Source organism: Sceloporus undulatus, chromosome 3 (genome assembly GCF_019175285.1).
Source record: "Sceloporus undulatus isolate JIND9_A2432 ecotype Alabama chromosome 3, SceUnd_v1.1, whole genome shotgun sequence".
Taxonomy (NCBI): domain Eukaryota; kingdom Metazoa; phylum Chordata; class Lepidosauria; order Squamata; family Phrynosomatidae; genus Sceloporus; species Sceloporus undulatus.
In genome coordinates, this window is record NC_056524.1 from 17867265 (window position 1) to 17887658 (window position 20394).

At 39.4% G+C, this 20394-nt stretch overlaps 1 protein-coding gene across 1 annotated transcript; it reads right to left on the reverse strand.

Annotated features, from left to right (window-relative positions):
* Window positions 1-5782: 5782 nt before the first annotated feature.
* Window positions 5783-14163, reverse strand: GPR83 (G protein-coupled receptor 83). The gene is made up of 4 exons (XM_042457005.1): window positions 13777-14163; window positions 12222-12347; window positions 9503-9636; window positions 5783-7563 (listed from the first exon to the last, which is right to left on the reverse strand). The coding sequence occupies exons 1-4, from the start codon at window positions 14161-14163 to the stop codon at window positions 6936-6938; spliced, it is 1275 nt and encodes a 424-aa protein (XP_042312939.1). The 3' UTR covers window positions 5783-6935.
* Window positions 14164-20394: the final 6231 nt, after the last annotated feature.

Consider the following 20394-nt stretch of genomic DNA (forward strand, 5'->3'; position numbering starts at 1 on the left):
CTTTAACCTTGGGACAATTCCACCACGCATGAAATCAGGTTCCTTTGGCCTTGCTGCATTTCCCACAATTATTCTGTTTAGATTTACTGAAACTGGTAATACTTTGTGGTGTCAGATACTACATCTGTGTCATTTTTAAACAGCTTTCATGGGTCTTGTGAGCCAATGAATTTTAGGGTCAGCTAGTTCTTTTACTGTTTCCAATTTGAAACCTTCTTTTAATTCCATTCTTAGAATATTTCCATAGGTTAACCAGACACTATACAGCCAACAGGCTGTATTTTACCTGCCCCTAAGTTAGATTCTAACATCCTTGCATTGAGCAATAATGACTCTGCATAACATTTATTTATACATACACACACACAATTATATAGTATAGAAAAGTGTATATTCGTTAGACACTAAAGGGCCCTCAATGCTTTTGACTTTCCTTGTAAAAAATGACAAAGCCTTCTGGTGTTTGCTTTTGCTTTTTCCATCCCTGATCTAGTATTAAAGCACAGGGGATGTATCCCTGTAGATGTTTTAGGACTGCAGGTCCCATGATCCCTCTCCTTTGTTTCTGCCTGTTATAGCTGATGGGAGTTATAGGCCAAGAAAGATCAGATAACTTACAGCAGCGGTTCCCAACCTGTGCTCCATGGAGCCCTTAGCGTTCCCCAGGTGCTCCGCAGCCACTCCAAAAAAACCCGAAAGAAATAAAAATGAAATTAAAGAATAAGAAACAAAAAGTAGAATCAAAATAAGAAAATTAGAAACTTGTAAGACATAGAGTAGGCCTCTTAGAGGCTCCGTCATAGAAATTGGTTTTAAAAAGGGCTCTGCAAGTTGAAAATGTTGGGAACCCCTGACTTACAGCATCCCCATGCACCCTAAAAGATTTTTATTTTAAATAAGGGCATCAAGAAATGTTGCACAGTATTACAGAAACAAAGATACACTCCTGATTTCTATACAGACATTGAAATGTGGGCATTGTGTTTGTTTCAGCTCTCTCTTATTGATCATTATTGTGGAACGTGGGTTTCATCTTTCAAAGCCTGGTGCATATTGATTTGAGGCTCATGCCTGTTTCATACGGGGGGAAGTAACATGAGTCACTTTTTATGGTCGCAGGGAAATCATCATTTCTTCTGTTTCCGGCACTTAGGGTGTATTATGCTGTTTTTTTCTCTAGCCAAAACAACACTGTTCCTGAAGACTGAAGAATCAGCAGGCTCTGTGTTTTGCAGAAGTTACTGAAACATACTGAGAACTTCACCCATCAGATTCTGCTCATTGTTGTGATGTATTGGCTGACAGTTGCAAGGGTTGTAAAATCCGGAGAAGGAGAGGGGATGGAACGGAGCATCATGATGGAAGCTATGGTCAACAGTCTGAAACAATGAATAGAATCACTCCATATATTACATTTTGTTGCAGTTCCCACTTGTATATCTGAATTCTGACCTAATATTTCCCATATGCTTTCATGGGATCTGTGCCTGAGCCATTCTCCAATGGAAAAACCTGCCTAGATTAACACCACTCACTCAGACATGCATGCAAATTAGTAAGCCATTTTCATTATAATGTAATAGATAAATACCCCTCCCTCCAACAAGCTCAGAAGAAGAACACTTGTGAATGCAGACCTTGGGATCTACTTCACGCCAAATGTAACTAGTTTCTAAGGTAAGTTTCATAGCTAAGAACAGGGTTGCTGGGTTGGGCTGGTTTGCTTTTGACTTAAAACAAAATTCAAACTTTAGCTAGTTGAGAGCTAGACTTTATAAAGGGAAAGCATATACAACTATCCTTGGAAGTAAACCACATTAAGCATAATGGGAGCATTATGTTTTGAGCAAACATATCTAGGATCTGCCTGCACAGTTTATTATTTTACACTTTAGCATTCACAGTGTCTTGCAGACTTCCTCCTCAAGTAGGTAAGTGAAAGCTGTAACCCAGAGTCAAAGGGTGCATATACACATAGCATAATGAAAATGAAAGGGCAACTTTGCTGCTCTGCAAACAGAGTAAACGTCCTGATTTCTCCCCTCCTGTCCTGTGCCAGCAAATTTTAGAAAAACATTGCATTCTCAGTACAGGGGCACCAGCCTTGATCCAAAACATTTCACTTGCTGAAGCAGAACAACAAATAGCATGTACAGATGTGTATGTGTGTGTGAATAGTGTTGCCAGGTCTGGATGATTTCAAGTCCTGAGAGTTCCAGGTCAAAACGTACAACCAAGGATGGCCACTGGTAATGACATAAGAGCAGAGCCTTGTGTCTGGTAATACCATTAAGCATCATACACTAAGTACAAATCACAGTTGATCACAGCTAGTCAGTCAAAGACACATGCGCACATGGCAGACCATATTTTCCTGGTTGGAAATAAAGCGGCTTTGCAAATTGCAACACCTGATTTAATCGAATAATCTTTGCAAAGTTTCACAGCCAGCTAGAAGGCCTCTTGCCTGTCCAGAGACTTGCATAGAGTTTTTCCTTTTATCCAGAGCTGATTTAAATCTTACACTAAAAATGCTTTAAAACACAGCTCAAAACTGAACAATTGAAAACAGTACTGCACCCTCTTAAAGCTCTTTCCTTCAAAACTTTCTGTTCTAAATGGTTTCCAGAATAAACCATGGAAAGAAAGCAAAGGGGGGGGGAGCTATCCTAGCACAGGGTGACCAGACGCCCTCCTTTTCCAGGACATGTCCTACATTCCAGTCTTCTGTCCAGGAGAGATTCCAAAATGTCCTCCATTATGAGTTGAGTGGGAATTTGGACTCTGGTCAACATAATTCTATTCCAACATTCAAACCACTACACCATGCTGCCTCTCACTGATGACAGCAACCTTTTTTTCTTTTTGGCACACATTGGAACAAAATGTTGCTGTCATCAAGTGGTAAAAATGTATGTTGTTGCTCTTTGTTGTTGCCTGGTTTTGGCAAGTTATTTCTTATGATAGCTGCTCTCTTTAAGAAAAAAAAGCTATAGAGAAATGTCACTAACCTTTCCACCACTTGGAAGAAATTATGTCTGTGAGAAAGCAGAAGAAAGGTGCAAACAACACATACACACCCTGTCATTTCTCCACCGAAACTCAGTGGCCACTCACTCACAAACCACAAGGTTGTGAGTTCAATACCAACCAGGGGCTTCAGGTTGACTCAGGCTGCCATCCTTCCATAGGTCACTAAAACGAATACCCAGCTTCTTGAGGGCAATTAATTTACACTTTATAAACCACTTAGTACATCTGTAGGTGGTATAGAAATGTACTTGTGTTGCTATTTGCTATTAATTGTGAACCATCCCACATGCTGTGACTGAACAATAAAGACATGGAGTGGATGAGTAAATAGGATTTTATATTTTGGATTTCAACAAAACCTTGAACTTTCCATCACGCTTTATATAAGAGCCAAGTATTGTACAAGGTACTGTATATATACATGAGTTTTCAAAATTACACTCTGGCCATTAAGCAGGCAACTTGAACAATCAGAATTGGCCCATGTAACCACTCATTCTTTCATGCGGAACACATTAAGTTATCTTACAAAGCCATCTGGGATGTTCAGTGACATAAAGGCAGGCGTGAACATTTGACTGGAGCACGAAAATATGCCCAGCTTTTACACAAAGCATGAATAGCTTCAGTATGATGACTAGATGGAAGTGCTCCCCTTTAGCCTCTTGACTAAGGTACCAACAACCCAGTCTGCGCAATTTCAGCAGCACTTGAATTAAATTAAAAGTGATGATAATACCAACATGTTGTCAGAGTCATATACGGCATGTTAAATGCAAGCAAAGAACACAAAACCCACTGGACTCACTCTTCCATTTAAATAATCAAATAATATAGTACATTATTCTTCTGTGTAGAACAAAGCAGTTTTCTTGTTGAAAATAGTAAACCACAACTGTTATAGTATTACTATCCATTTTAACTGCTATGGCTGCCTCCTGTGGAATCCTGGGATTTGCAGTTTAGGAAGGGGCTTAGAATTATCACCCAGAGAGCTCTTAGGCCTCACTAAACTACAAACCCCAGAATTCCACGGGAAGCAGCTATAGCTATAAAAGTGGAGTGATAGCACTATAACAATGTAGTGTGGTATTGTAAAGAAATATTGATTAATATATGTTGAACTCCAAGTAGAACTCAAAGATATAGCCATTTTAGCCTGCAAAATCAGCACATAAAGAGATCTTTTATCACTCTTGAGACTAACTGAAAGAAAGAAATTGACAGCATGAGCTTTCGAAAACTTAAGTCTACTTCCTCAGGTGCATTTTGCTCCAAGTAGATCGATGTGTGTGTAGATATACATAAAATGTGTGTTTACACACACACACACACACACATGAGGAAGAATGAGAATTCCTTCCTGCTGCCTGGTATTTGCTCTTTCTTCTCTTCTTTAGCACAATGTATAATTCTGTTTTAAATGGGAGGAAAGGAGAGAAGAAATGGCATGCAGTTGAAAATCCCCTTTCAGAGACTGTTTTTTTCCTGACAGTTCTCTGTCCTGGGACTTCCCTGTGAATGGTTTGTTGCTGGAGCATTCTTGGATCTTCATGGTTTAAGTCCTGGATAAGCACAATGTGTCTGAAAATCTTCAGCATGATTGTGTGACTTTGCTGGGATTATGCCTTTTACTCCCAACTCCCCCCCCCCCCCCCCATTTGATAATCTTCATAGTTCCAGGGATCTGAAAACCATCTCAAGCAGAGGCCTTTTCCCATCAACAGTTACTAGGAATCTTGTTACCTAAAATGTCAGAGATTAAATTTTGGATCTTTGCACTCTGTCACTCTGGATTTTCTCCATCATTCAGGAAGTTTAATGACAGCACTCACACATCACTTCCAATCTGATTGAAAGGTACCGTTGCACTTCTTTCTTCTCTTCTTTCCTTCTTACACTTCACTTCTGATTCTCATCCTCCAATGTACATATGTATTTTTTCCATTGGTCATGTGAAATATAGGGCCAAACCAGATAGCCATCTAGCGGTGGCTTGATGCTGCCCCTTTGAGTGCCAGATCGGGGCCGTGGCAACCGCATGCTGTGGCCCCAATCTGGCTTTTTTTTTTTTTGGAGCAAAAGCAAGCAACAGCTTTTCCACCATGGCCACAGCTTTTAGCACTCCTGCTATAAACACCATGCCACTGGAGCACTGCAACATTGGGCAGGTGGGTGGGCAGGTGGGCAGCCGGGCGGCATGACACCAGCTTGGGAGTGGTGTTGGGGGCGTGCATCGTCCTAACTGTGCAAGTCTGTTTCACCTCATTGCAATGAGATGTGTGCAAGGGAAAGATCCATTTTTAAAAGTTGTGCAGAATACAAAGTTATGAACAAATCAATGGTTCCAAGAATTACACACCAAATTACAGAGAACATCAATTCATCTATATTTGCACTCTGTTGCATACATAAGTACACAAAGTGCCACAAGTGTTGCACACAAAGGGGAATGCATCTGATCCACAAGACCGCATGAACAAACAATCCTTGCTGTGGCAAGCAAGGCAAATCATCTCACTAATTTGAGCTGGCAAATTAGCAAGAGAAGAGGAAACTTGCCTAGATACAGTATAAACATCAATTGTCTTTGCAAAAGGAAGATTACCAGTGGTTTTAAAGTTTCAGTTATAAGCTAAAGAATTTCTAATGCAAGATAAATCATTTTTAGAAAAGGAGAATTATATCAATACAAACAAAACACTAACATAAAATTTGTTTTATTAACCATTAGTTTAAAAGGCTCTGGCAATAAGTGATGGATGAGTAGTAATAAAAATATATGTTAATAATGAGAAGGAGGATAATCTATAAGGTTGTAGCTGGAAGTTGGTAACGGGTAAAACAACACCGAGCTTCAACAAATTTGGGAATATCTATATTTAATTTAATTTATTGATTAATATGGTAAGAATTAGTTTGTGACAACGTCTAAATATGACGTTCACATTCTTTGAAATAATATAAGTCATATAAAAGATACAGAGATAAGAGAAGGAAATCAAGACAACAAGAAAGAAGAAGTCTGTAATAATCATGTATAACACAAGAACTTTTATAGGATGGAAGGGATAGAGGTGGAGAAAGATAGGTTGAGATAACAATGTATATACTGTACACAAGCTGTTTGTGTTGGTATTTTAAAATTTAATTTACAAAAGGCTCCATTACAACACTTTGGAACTAGCACAAAGATGTCACCAAACTAACCTCAGGTTCTATGGGGCCAAAAATAATTGAGTATTGCAAACACAATTGCACTTTAAATGTCAATATATATACTTAAGAACAAGACAACCAATTGTATATTCCATTTGACACATATGCACTGTCCCAAAAGTTCCATGCATCCAATGAGGTGTCAGTGTAGGACTCTTCCGTCTGTGTTGCACAGTAGTATTGTAACATTTTGGGTGCAATTTTAAAGCCCTAAATAAAAATACAAAATAGATGCATATGCAATACAGAAATGACACTACAAAGAATGTATCGTTCTGTTCCCTCCTATATACAGTGTACAGGACTGAAATACCACTACCTTCTTCAAGGTAAAAACGACCTACTTCTTAGCCCTGGCAATTACAGCATCTCTCCACCTCCATCTCTCCCTCTTTTTCTGAACTCAACCAGCAAGCACACCTTCCTTAGCTGCCACCCTCCCCCAACTGGGCCAGATCAATAATTCATAGCGGATACAGAGACAAATTGCCTTGTTTTGGGGGGGTCTGCACAACTGATACTACAGAAACACAACAGAGGAGCACATGGGCTGCTTCAAAAGACTCAGTCTAGTGAGCCAAGCCACATACAAATGGAGAAGCAAAATTTCATTCTCAATCACTCATTCGTTGGGACCTGAAAGATGATCCGCATGTGCAGAATTGACCTCCTTGCCACATCATTCAGCTCACAGCAACTGTAGGCTCAACGGAAAGTAGATTAGTTTTTCCGAAATGAAAACCAGAGGCCATTGGAAGGCCAAGAGAATTCTGTGCTCTTTTGAAGTCATCATCCTGTAGCCAGGTTTCTCTGTAGAATGGAACTGTAGAAGGCTGAAGTCTTTGCTCTCTTGGGCCAGTGGTTTTTCGACATACATTGAGAAAGGCCTTCAATTCTGCCCTGAAATTCTCATTAAGCCAGCAATAAATAAATGGGTTATAACAGGTGCTGCTCATGGCAAGCCAATGGAAAGCAAAATAGAGGCCATTGTTGGTGTGGATGACTTGGCTGGAGAGAAGGATGATGTAGCAGTTCAAAGGGAACCAACAGATGGCAAAGATCACCACCACCAGGAGTAGCATCTTAATAGTCATCTTCTTCTTCCTCTGAAGGGCACAGAACTGCTCTGCTGTCACAACCCCAATGGCAGTGCAGAACCAGAGTTTCTTGGCAATGGTCAGATAGGTGACAGAGGTAATGAGAAGAGGCAGAATGTAGAGGAGAATGAATGTTGCCAAATCTAGGTATTTCCAGAATAAATCGGCTGGCTCAGGAAAATCAGAAAGACACAAGTATCGGGTAATTTCTTTGCTGGAAGTGAAAGGCAGGACCAAAACAAGGAGAAGGAGAAGATTATTACTTAGTTACCACATTCAGAGCCTTATTTCATTAAAAACAAACCCAACCAGCAAATTGAGAAAAGCATCAATTGTTGTGGGTTTTCCAGGCTATGTGGCCATGTTCTAGAAAAGTTTATTCCTGACGTTTCACCAGCATCTGTGGCTGGCATCTTCAGATGCTGACCATGAAAGCCTTCAGCTTCACAGAGAGAAGCATATTTATATGTCTGTCACCACGTGACCTCAAAGCATTTTTTTCTCTTCCAGTCATAAAAGCATGGAAGAGGTTGGAAAAAATGTCCCTTGTGCCACATGGATTTTTCCAGCTTGGCAAAAGGGACACTTTTATTATCCTTTCCCACGCTTTTGCAACTGGTAGAGAACAAAAGTGCTTCCATGTCACATGGAGACAGATAGACAAATGTACTCCTCTACATTGCCTATCACATTTGTTTTCAATGCAGTAAGGCTCTCAGAGAATGATATATCTAGGGACATCTTCAGATGATGGGGGGGGGGGAGTCTGTGAAAGTCTTGAGAGATTCCAGTTCCTTTTGTCTTGATTATACTTGCTTATTCACAAGTCGCATCCCGTCTCTTTCTTAAAATATGAAAAAAAATCCTTCTCTCTCCCTTTCTTGTGTCTTTTTTGAAAAGTCCAGAAGAAATAGTGACTTTTTAAAATGCTGTTTAATGCCGCTTCTGGTCCCAAGCATTTCAGATAAGGCAGACTCAGGCTGTACTGCTTCTTAGACTTAGACTTAGGCTGCATCTGCACTGCAGAATTAATCCAGTTTGACACCACTTTAACTACCATGACTCAATGCTACAGAATTTTGGGGTTTGTAGTTTTGTGAGATATTTAGCCTTCTCTGCCAGAGAGCTCTGGTGCCACAACAAACTACAATTCCCAGAATTTGATAGCAATGGGCCATGGCAGTTAAAGTGGTGTTAAAGTGAATTATTGCTGCAGCATGGATGCAGCCTAGGAATAGTAAATAACTATGATTAGTAGCTGTTGATATTCTCATTCTCCATGAATTCATCCAAACATCTTTAAAAGCCATATTTTATTGATGTGCTTTTATTTTATGTTTTAAAATTCAAATTTATTTAAATGTATACAGGTTGAGTCTTCCAATCCAAAATGCTTGGGATCACAAGTGTATTTGGAGTTTGGATATTTATTTATTTATGGATTTTGGAATATTTACACACACACACATACGCACACACATAATAACATGTCTTGGAAAGAGACCCAAGTCTAAGCATGAAATTCATTCATGTTTTGTAGACATCTTATTGGTAATTTAGTCATAACTGAATATTTTATTTTTTTGTGTTTTTATCTTTACCTTTCCAGTGTATATCATGACCAAAGCTGAATCCCAGTTTTGAGAGATGGGGAGGATATAAATCAAAATGCTAAACAACCACATACATCTGTCCAAATTGGTGGCCATTTTTTAAAATTTATGTCAAGGATTTATATCCCGTCTTTCTCTCACAATGGGATTCACAATGGGAAATACCTCTTGTATCTGTCATTTAATCTGCACCCATTTACTATTTGTTGTTGTTGTTGTTGTTGTATGCCTTCATGTTGTTTCCAACTTATGGCAACCCTAAGGTGAAACCTATCATAGGGTTTTCTACATGTACCATATGAGCATCCCATCTAATATTATAACACAGAAAAACAAATCGTTTTTACAAATTGTGCAGCATCACAACGATGTGTCTAAGTCTTTAGGTGGTGTGGGAGTTGAAACCAGGCATTGCCAATTGAAGTCCAATATACTGCCCACTGAGCCAGAACTGCACAATAGAGTCTGACTGATGCTATAACAAGTAAGGACGTGGATATCAAAAAATATTCTATTAAAAAATAAAGAAATCAGTCTTACCTATATTCAAACCTGAACAGTTTCTGGTAGATGGCATGTGGAAGAGAGAAGCAAGCGGCTAATAACCATATGACGCAAATACAAGCGAGAGCTTTTGTGGCAGAAATCCGAGGCTTCAAAGGATGCAGAATGACCTATTTGCCAGGCACATCAATGCAATTACGTAATACAAAAACAAAACAGGTACTGTAAAACTATTTTATTTTTAAAAATACAACTGTGAGCCTTTTGTGGCATAGTTTTAATGGGGATAAGCTTCACATCAGTTCATCTATATATTAATATCTATAAATATACATAATCCAAATATTAATCTGTTTAATCATTAAGGCACCAGAGAACAATCACTACAATATTTTATAACGAAATGGATATGGAAGGAGGAGGAAGAGAAAAACGTGGACTAGACCTAGTGGGACTTTCATTTTTTTAATGGCTGTCCTCCCAACAGGGCTGAATTTGGCTCAAATGAAATATATGATGCACACTACACTACATCTGAAGGTTACAACATAGGGATAAGTAGTCTGCATGCAGGATGCCAGCGCAGCATGGTGGTTTGAGTGCTGGAATACAACTCTAGAGACCAGGGTTCAAGTCCCAGCATGGCCATGAAACCCACAGGGTGACTTTGGGCAAGTCACACTCTCTCAGCCTCGGGGGAAGGCAATGACAAACCTCCTCTGAACAATGCTTGACAAGAAAACCACATGATAGATTTGCCTTAGGGTCGTCATAAGTTGGAAACGACTGGAAGGTACACCACAACAAGTTTGCATGCATAGCTCCATACCTCCCGCTATGGCTCTAGTCCTTCCTCCTGCTGTTCCTTATCAGTGGAAGAGAAGGAGAAGTAAAGAGCCGTTGGGTAACCTTGTGGCTATCAGTTGTGATGATAACTTTCCATGTCAGAAATAGTATGAGTCCCACCAGTATATTGTCCCATACATTGCATGCATGTGTTAAGAACACCACATAAGTGGAAAGAAGCCATAATTGGTGGCAGCTTCCTGTACTTACAGTGAAAACAATACTGTCTGCATCAGTCACATGCAATAAGGTTGGGAGAGCTTTGGCCCAGATGTTTTGAACTTCAGCCCTCCTTACAATCTTTTAAGGTTATCCATGTTGGATACTGCTGATGTGAAGTGCTGGTGAAAGCATCTGGAGGATCAGACTACCCATCCCAGACATACAAACCAGACACGGCACTCATATAGACTCCCTGCCTGCAGGCAATTTGACACCACTAACTGCCTGACTGTACAAACTAAACCTGGCATTCATAAAAACTCCCTGCTGGCAAACAATTCCTGTACAGGAGTTCTGACTCACATGGAATAGTCCATAGAAATGTGAAAGATGAGAAACATCTCTTGAACAATATCTCGTGTTTCAACCATACTTTTACCGATCCTGCTTTTTAAACTGTTTCCTTCTTATATAGCATACAAAGAAAAGCATCACAAACCATTTGACAGAAATGATAAGAGCATCAAAGGGTGTAACCACGCTGTAGAATTAAGGAGTTGTTTGACATTACTTTACCGACCATGACAGAATCCTGGATTTTATAGTTTAGTGAGGAATTCAGCCTGGTCTGTCAGTTTGCTTCACCAAACTACAAATCCCTTGCCAGGATATAGCCAGGCAGTCAGTGGTGTCAAACTTCTTTAATTCTTCAGTATGGCTACGCCCAAAGACTAGAATCTGGAAATGTTTCTCTTTTTGAAAAGCAATTTTAATATCCCTCAGAGCACCATGGTTAGCTCTAGGGGATCCTGAATTTTTTGGTTAAAAAGGGAACGTCTGGCAAAGATACATTTGATCCAATTTCTTGTCCCTCCCAATGGGCAACCAAATGCTTCATGGGAAGCTCATAAGCAAAGCATGAGCCCAATAGCCCTCTCCTGCTCATGGTCCTCCGCAACTGGTATTCAGAGGCATACTGAACCATAGAATAGCTGGAAGAGACCTTAAATGTCATCCTTTGAGATGGAGAGGAGAGGCTCCAGGTTTTTGTTTCTTTTTTTAAAAAAATTAAAATTGCAAAATTTAATTTAAAAAAATTAATTTTCTAATTTTTTTTAAAAAATAACATTTTACCAAATTTTCCCTTTAACCACATGCAATTATGTATATGTAAATGCATATACCCTGCTTTCCAAACAACTGCCTTTGGGTAAAAATGGTCTGTGTGGCATTTTTAAAGAAAATTTAAATTTCAAAATTTAATTTTTTTCCAATTCTTTTTACATTTTCTTAAAAACATCACAGCTTACCAAATTTTGACATTAACCGCACAAAACTATGTACCTGTAAATGCATTTAGGCTGTGAGTATGCTATTGTAATTTAAAGGTATAATTTTAACTTTGCTAGTTGTTTATGTCACAACTATTGCCATTTCATTCAGTGATAAACAGGAATTATAATTTATGAATAACATTAGTACAAAAAAAAAATCACTAAGGATCCTATATGGTGTGGTATGAGAGAAGGTCACTGCAGGGGTGGCACCATGAGTTACCACACCGGGTGATGCCAGCCCTTGTGATGCCACTGGACTTCTCTCAAAGAAAAGCCTCAGTTTTGTATCCTTTCTGCCCGTAGGTCTTTCACAACATTCTCTGAGCTGTGTTGGGTGCTACCAACCAGGCTTGCCTCAGTCCTCCTTTCACATTCAAACATTGCCGTTCACAATATAAGAAAGTTCTCACCTGGCGTCTGTCCACAGCAATCACTGTCAGGGTCAAGGCAGAGACATGGAGAGAACAGTACTGTGCAAACCTACTGATGTGGCACATTGCTTTCCCAAATACCCACGTGCTGTTCACAAAGCGAACCTAAGAACAGAACAGATTTAACTTTCTTCAGTCACAAGAATGTCCAAATGCATCTGAGGAAGTAGGCTGAAGTCTAGGAAAGCTCATGCTGCCAACTTGTTTCTTTCAGTTAGTCTCAAAGGTACTACAAGACCTCTCTGCATAGTGATTCAGTCACAACAGGTGTGCAATTTTGGTTTTAATAAAAATTGGAGGGGGTGGCTTTGGTAGGAGTTAGTTTTACTGCCAATCCAAGTAGATTTTTGTTTTTCAATCTGCCATAAAACTCATTAAAATTTACTTTGTTTTACTTGTTCTTTGCAGTGTTAGCAACAGCAGAACAAGCTATTCTCTAGCAGCCAGACCTCCATTTAGAAAAGATATAATAATATTCACTGACTTTACAAGATTTGGGGAAATTATAGTAATAAATCCGAGGCACTTGGAACACTCTATATACAGCTATATAAAGTACTATATATTGTACTAATACTAATTATCATCATTAGTCAATTAATAAAAGAGTGAGAAGATGAGTTGGAATTGAACTGATTTGAATTGAATAAAGACTTCCATGCAATTATGATAGACATTTCTATTTGGTTTGGTTTTCATCTGACTTTCTAGTTGCAAACATAACAGATGGAGTTTAATTGAATGTGTCCCAAAACCAAACTGAATTTTTATTTCATCCCTGCCACCATTTGAATTGAACTTTTATTTCAATACTGCCACCAGTTGAACAAGATGAATCCATTTGACTCCCTGGTATGACAGAAATTTGCGACAGTGCCGCTGAAGTGCAGCTTATGATATGACAAAGAGCCTGCCAATAAAAGCAACTTGACCAAGCAATGTGAAACTGCATTAAGTGCATGATAACTAATTCAGCAATTAGAAGCTGTTCATGAAGAGTGGGAGCTTCCAATTTATTAAAATGGTTTTCTTCCAAATTAGGGAACTACGTATCTGCTAATGAATCCCAATACAATACTGTGTACTCATGATGAATTGACTGAAAGTGCCTTGCACATATTATCTTAGGCACTTCTGCACAGTCATGTTGAAAAAGGAAAACATTACTGATAGACTGTACCTAAACGTTCACAGTACTCTGGTGACAAGAACGTCCGACAGCACTTGACACCATAAAAGGTTTATCAACAGCATAAACAGCAGGAAATACCAGAACTTCCTAGTGCCTCTAAAATAAATGAATATGGAGCCTGTATCCCATCCCTATTGATAACATGAAAATTGAAAACTGCTACTTTGCTCTCTTACAAATTGAAAAATGAACCAATATTTATGAAAATAACTATTTTAGCAGGCAACCTTGAAAGAGTCGTATTCCCCCCCCCCACAAAAGAAGCTAAATAATAGATCCAATTACATACAGGTATTGTTTACTTGCTCATCTCAGAAAAGGGCATTCATCCAAAGTTCTTACCAGAGTAAAGGGAGTGTTGAGGAAGGTGATCATTAGGTCTGCGACAGCAAGATTCAGAATGAATAGGCTGGTGGCAAACTGCATCCGCTTGTTTTTGATCATGACATGGCACACCAAGACATTGCCAAAAAGAGAGAACACTATGATGAAGGAGTATGCCACAATGAGAAGTGTTTTTACGATACGTTTTTGGGAGCCTATCCCATATCTTTTTTCATCCAGAAAACTCATCCAATCTGCAAGCGTATAGTTTGTCCAAGAAAAGAAAGTAGAGTTACTGGAGAATTCGAAGGATGCTCCTAAGCTTCCATTGAGTGGAAGCTTTTCCGATTTTGCAACAGCATTAACCAAGTAAGGAAAGCAAAACCACATGGAACAAACAATCATTTCTGGTTGACTTGGGAGTTGACTTCAGCCCACTTCACTCTTCAGGCTCAAAAATAGATCCTTGGCAGTATTGTGTGCTCAGTCAATATGACATATAAAAAACACAGCTATAGGGAAGAGGCAGCCTTTATGATTGTAAAGAAGATGCAGAAAACAATATGCCAGTGGAATCTCCCAGTAAATTGTACCTTTCCAAGTCTCTCCCACTATCAAGGCATCAGCTTGTCAATGCATTAACTCTTAGGAAGATGAGTACTAGAAACACCATGTATTTCTATATCTACTCTGACATGCCAATTTTGTGTATGCTCAGCTCACCTCTATGTCTATTTTCTGCTTTCATTATTCCTTAAGAACCAGAGGTACACAAAGGGAGAAGGAGGGAAGGAGGAGAATAAAAAGATCTTTACATAATACCAGAGTGCCTTCTTATGCCATTGTTACATAGCAGTAGCTGCTACCTTGTATCAGTAATTATATTGTTATGTTCCAGGAAATAAATTAATGCATCTGGTTCAAGTAAATTGTAGGCTACTTTCTTTTCTTTTCTTTCCCCCCCAGACAAATTCAAGCTTCTCTGCATACAGTGAAAACCAACCTCAGGGAGTGAAAGTGAATTGGTTTGTATTTCAATGTTTGTATAAATTATCTAGTGCTGACAATTGCTCGTTTATGTGAAGTCAAAGGCTTTCACAGCTGGCATCCATAGTTTTTTGTGGGGTTTTCAGGCTCGTGGCCACGCTCTGGAAGAATTCATTTCTGATATTTCGCCTGCATCTATGGCTGCCATCTTCAGAGAATGGTGGCATGGAGATGGGGCGGGGGGTATATATACTGTACATACACTGTTCATTTATGTTTTCTCTTTTAAGAATACAAACACCTCTCACATACAAAAATGTGTTATGATGGACATCTTCTCTAACCCGGTTATCAAAGGCACATGGTGCCATTTTGAATGTGTATACAATGGGCCTTTTGTAGTTGCTGGGGATTGGTTCCAGGACCCTCCCATGGATACCAACATCTGTGGATACTCAAGTCCCATTATATACAGTGGGGTAGTAAAATGGTATCCTTTATATAAAATGGCAAAATCAAGCTTTGCTTTATGGAATTTATTTTCAAAAATATTTTCAAGCTGTTGATTGCTGATTCTATGAATGCAGAATCTATGGATACAGATGTCTGTGTATTCCTTGTTGCTTTCTAGGGTATTTATTTAGAAGAGTTCTAAGAGAAAGTGCCTGGCTTTGCACCAGTTAAAAAAACATTATCTCCACATTCACTCTAATGCTCTCACTCTTTGCTCTTGCAAAATCACTGCTGGTCCTTCTCTCTTTCCCCTGGTACACATTCATTGTATACCAGTTGTACCTGGATTACAAAGCCTGTTGGTCCCTTTGCTCTGTGCTTCTCCTTTCTTCTCTCATGCCCTTTCTTACTCTGTGGTGTTTCTCTCCACATTTGTTGAATCTTTTCATCTCCTTCCACATATCTCACCATCTTCTAGCACCTTTTCGTAATGTGTGCAGTGTACTAGGAAACCATTATTTCCCACACTGCATATAATATAATACTAGTTAACCCTACCATCTCATGGGGGACTCTCCTGGCCAGTTCATCATATCTGATTTTTTCGTTCCCACACTACATCCCTGTATTTATTCATATGGTTATCCACTCATTTTGGCTTTAGGCAACATCCTCCTGCCTTTCCCCCAACAACCATCATTAAAACTGAACTTGTCACCTCATCTCCACATCCACAGTTTTGCATTCCTATGGACATTCCTACACAGAGACTAATATATATGTCTGTCCCTGGACTTTCCACTCTACCCTGTACATCTGAGGAAGGAGGCTCAAGTCTATGAAAGCTCATGATACCAACTTCTCTCTTTCAGTTAGTTTACAAGATCCTGTTGCATACTGGTTTTCCAGACCAACATGGCTATATCTTAGCAACTAAAAGGTATACTTTTCTTAGAATCTTTGCATACAATAGCTTTGGCCCAGCTTTCTAGTCTATTCAGGTCATTTTGAATTTTGATCCTGTCCTCTGGGGTATTAGCTGTTCCTCCTAATTTGGTGTCATCTGCAAATTTGATAAGTATGCTCCCAATTCTGTCATCCAGGTCACTGATAAAAATGTTGAATAGCACTGGGCCCAGAACAGAGCCCTGTGGGACCCCACTGGTCACTTCTCTCCAGGATGAAAAGGAGCCATTGTTGAGCACCCTTTGCGTTCGGCTGGTCAACCAGTTACAAATCCATGTAACAGTTACCTTGTCTAGTCCACATTTTACAAGCTTGTTTGCAAGAATGTCATGGGAAACCTTGTCAAAGGCCTTACTGAAATCAAGATATACTATATCCACAGCATTCCCTTCATCTACCAAGCTGGTAATTTTATCAAAGAAAGAGATTAGATTTGTCTGGCATGACTTGTTTCTCTGAAACCCATGTTGACTTTTTGTGATTATGGCATTGCCTTCTAGATGTTCACAGACTCTCTGTTTAATGATCTGCTCCAGAATCTTTCCTAGTACTGATGTCAGACTAACTGGACGATAATTGTTGGGATCCTCTTTTTCCCCCTTTTTGAAGATGGGGACAACGTTTGTCCTCCTCCATCTGCTGGGATTTCTCCTCTTCTCCAGGAATCCTCAAAGACTATTATTGCCAATGGCTCCGATATTACATTTGCCAGTTCTTTTAATACTCTTGGATGTAGTTCATCTGGTCCTGGAGACTTATATTCATTTAGATTAACAAGGTATTCCTCAATCTCTTTACTTATTCTGTACTGAAATTCCCCTATTCTGTCCTCTGCTCCATTATCCTCAGGTTGAGCACCCTTTTCCTTTTCTGAGAAGACTGAGGCAAAGAAGGTGTTGAGTAATTCTGCCTTTTCTCTGTCTTCTGTTAGCATTTTGCCATCCTCTCGACGCAGTGGCCCTACTGTTTCCTTCTTCTTCCTTTTGCTGCGGACATATCCAAAAAAGCCCTTTTTATTGTTCTTAACCTCTCTGGCAAGCCTGAGTTCATTCTGCGCTTTAGCTTTTCTGACTTTACCCCTACACATGCCTGCTATTTCTTTGCATTCCTTTTTTGTGATTTCCCCTTTTTCCATTTCTTATACATGTTCCATTTCAAACTTAGCTCGGTTGAAAGTTCCTTAGTCATCCATCCTGGTTTCTTGAGACACCTCCTATTTTTCTTTCTCACTGCAACTGTTTGAGATTGTTCCTTCAGTATCTCCCTTTTGAGAAAGTCCCATCCGTCCTGAACTCATTTCCCTTTTAGTATTTCTGACCACTGGATCACCCTCAATACTTCTCTAAGTTTACTGAAATTCGCTCTCCTAAAGTTGTATGTCTTTTTTTTTCTTCTGCTTCTATTTTTTTCTTCTGTTTCTTTATCTTTGATGGTATATTATTTTGATTGTAAATTAGACTGTTTTGCTAAAAACATAAAAATTAATCAAAAAAATTAAATATAAATGAAGGATTCTGTAACTTGGTCTTCCATAACACCATCTAAAACCAGCTGAAAGCATCTGAACCAAACCCGGAGGCCTTTGACTCTTCAGGAGGACCATTATTTCTGAGGAGCTCTTACACCTGAGTAAGCTGGTACCTGCCATTTAGTGGCCAAGTTTCTAAATGTCATCTAGTAATGTAATGTGGCAGTGCAGCATGACCAGTTTACTTGTCTCCTCCAAAAACAAAATGTTCCCAACATGTCTGCCCTCAGTGTCCCCTAAGTATACCATGTCTAGACCCATCAAGAGTCTCAGTTTCATGGCTTTGGAGCTATGTCAACCATTTTTATACATATTGCTTTCCCTTGTTATAGATGTGTTTTCCACATGCTTGATCAGTCACCAAACTGGATGTTATCGGATATGACCAAAACAAAGGCCACAGCAAGGTTTTGGTCCTGAGCCATTAACTCTTTTGGGTTATCTCCAGAACACTTCAGGTTTTTGTATTGATTCCTCTATAGCTTTATGAACCAATTTTCACTAAACTTGATATTTTACAATTAAATTGATTAAAATATATTCAAGCCTGATTAGGAAACTCTGGCTTTTTGGGGTAAACTTAGGCCCGATACAGACAGGAAAAAGCACTGTCCTGGAGCCAATTTTAGGACTCACAAGAGCAGAGCGTCCCCATGCTCCTGAGCCCTACCACGCCATAATGGCTCACCTGCATCCACACAGGGGGCTGCCATGATGACATATGCACGGTGCAGCATCCAAACAGCGCCACACCATGCAGACGTCATCAGCGTGCACAAGGGTGCTAATGGTGCTGTGTGCATGCCCTAAGAAGAACCTACAAGGAGTGGGTTCTTTTTAGGGCTCCCAGAGGCCATGCCGTTTGGTTTCTGTGGCCTCTGTTGGGAGCAAAAAGGGGTGGCATCTCACTGTCCCTTTCTCCCCATCCATATCCCCTCTCAGTCTATTTGCACAAAACATGGTGTGAAACAAATTTTATAGACTGTAAGTGGTACCAGCCAAAGGTTTATTTCATTCAAATCACAAGTGAAATTATTAACATCAACAGTACATACATTTCCCATTAAGGAAATACACTAAGTATGCCCAGAATACACTCAGTCCTAGGTATTCAATGGATTGGGCATTTTATTTTGAATAGCCACCTCATGTAATTGATGGAAAAATCACTGAGAGATGCTCAAAAATACTGGAAAGATGACACGATGGTTCTCAATTTAAGAAATACCAATTTTCCAATAGGCACATGCAAGCCCTTGAATACGTTTAATGTGGCTTGTTGTATCCAGAGCAATATATATCTTAATTAGTATTCCTGTTATTACACTACATACATTCACGTCTGGACTGTCATTGTTAAAATCTTTGCAATCTGAGATTGACAAGTATGCTCCATTATGTTAGCATGTTTTACAAATTAACTGAATGTGAGAATATACGTATTTGCAATAATAAATTTTATTCATATAATAACAAGTCACAGAGTTGAATTTCATAAGCTAGACCATTTTACATACACAAGCTGACATGCAGCATCCACAAACTACAGCCCACCTGCCACAACAGTAGGCTTGCCTTCCTCGGATTTGAGCACCCATGGATGGCAAGCCCCATTGGCCCTAATGCTGGTGCGCACGCCACCATTAAAGATCACAGGACTTGAAGTCTAACAGTTTTTGGCATCCACAGGAGGTCTGGAATGGAACCCCCACAGATACTGTATTGTCTTTAGAAGTGAAGTAAGTTTTAAAATCACAGCTAGTAAACCATAAAAGTTAATACTTATGAATCTGCTTTCTCTTAGGCAAGGGAAAGTTCAATAAATCAGGAGGATAATAGGTTTGTTTGTTTGTTTAAATAATCCATCCATCTCTTTGGTAACACAATATGGCAGGGTTTTGTTTTGTTTTTTTGTTTTGAAAAGTGGTACAAAATTAAATTTTCTCTATTCTACAGCTGATGAATATGCATCCCTAGCTGTGTCACTGCCAACAACGGTTTCTCTATGTAGGCAGGTTTCTGTGTTTGAATGCTTAGAGGGCTTCCTATTTCTTGCCAAGTCTATGACATATTTATGAAGGGTTTTTTTATTCTTTTACTTCTGCTTTCTGTGATCTCAATTCTGTCTGTAAACATCTGGTGTGTAATGTAAATCAAACAAAGGACTCATGTTTTAAAAGATAGGTTAAGGTTTTATAGGCTGAAAAGCAATCCATTCCCTTTCTATTTAAAAAATGGCTGTGCACAGCAATAACTAAGTACAGTCCAATCGGTAGGTAGATTAAGGTGACCCAAATAAGTTTGATTCTCACTGAGAATCTGAAGCTTCAGATGGAGAGGTTAAACATATTGTGAAGGGTCATTCTGGGATGGCAGGGCAGAAGAATCCACTGAGGCTGGGTTCCACCTCACGCGATGATCGCGAGGCAGGAGTCCAAAGTTCGAATCTGTTAACTTTTTCCATTGGCCTCAACTCCCCTTCTCTTCAGTTTGTTTCCTAGCCCTAAGAATGTATAATTCCTTGCACTATTTTGGGAGGATGTAGATTGTTCTGCTCTCCATCCCAGAATGATAGGATGTTGTACGCCGCTTTGATTGCCTGGCAAAAAGCGAGATAGAAATTTAAAAAATATTATTTATTATTAATGACCCTTCACGGTAAGTATAACCTCTCATTCTCAGGATGGCAGGGCAGACCAATC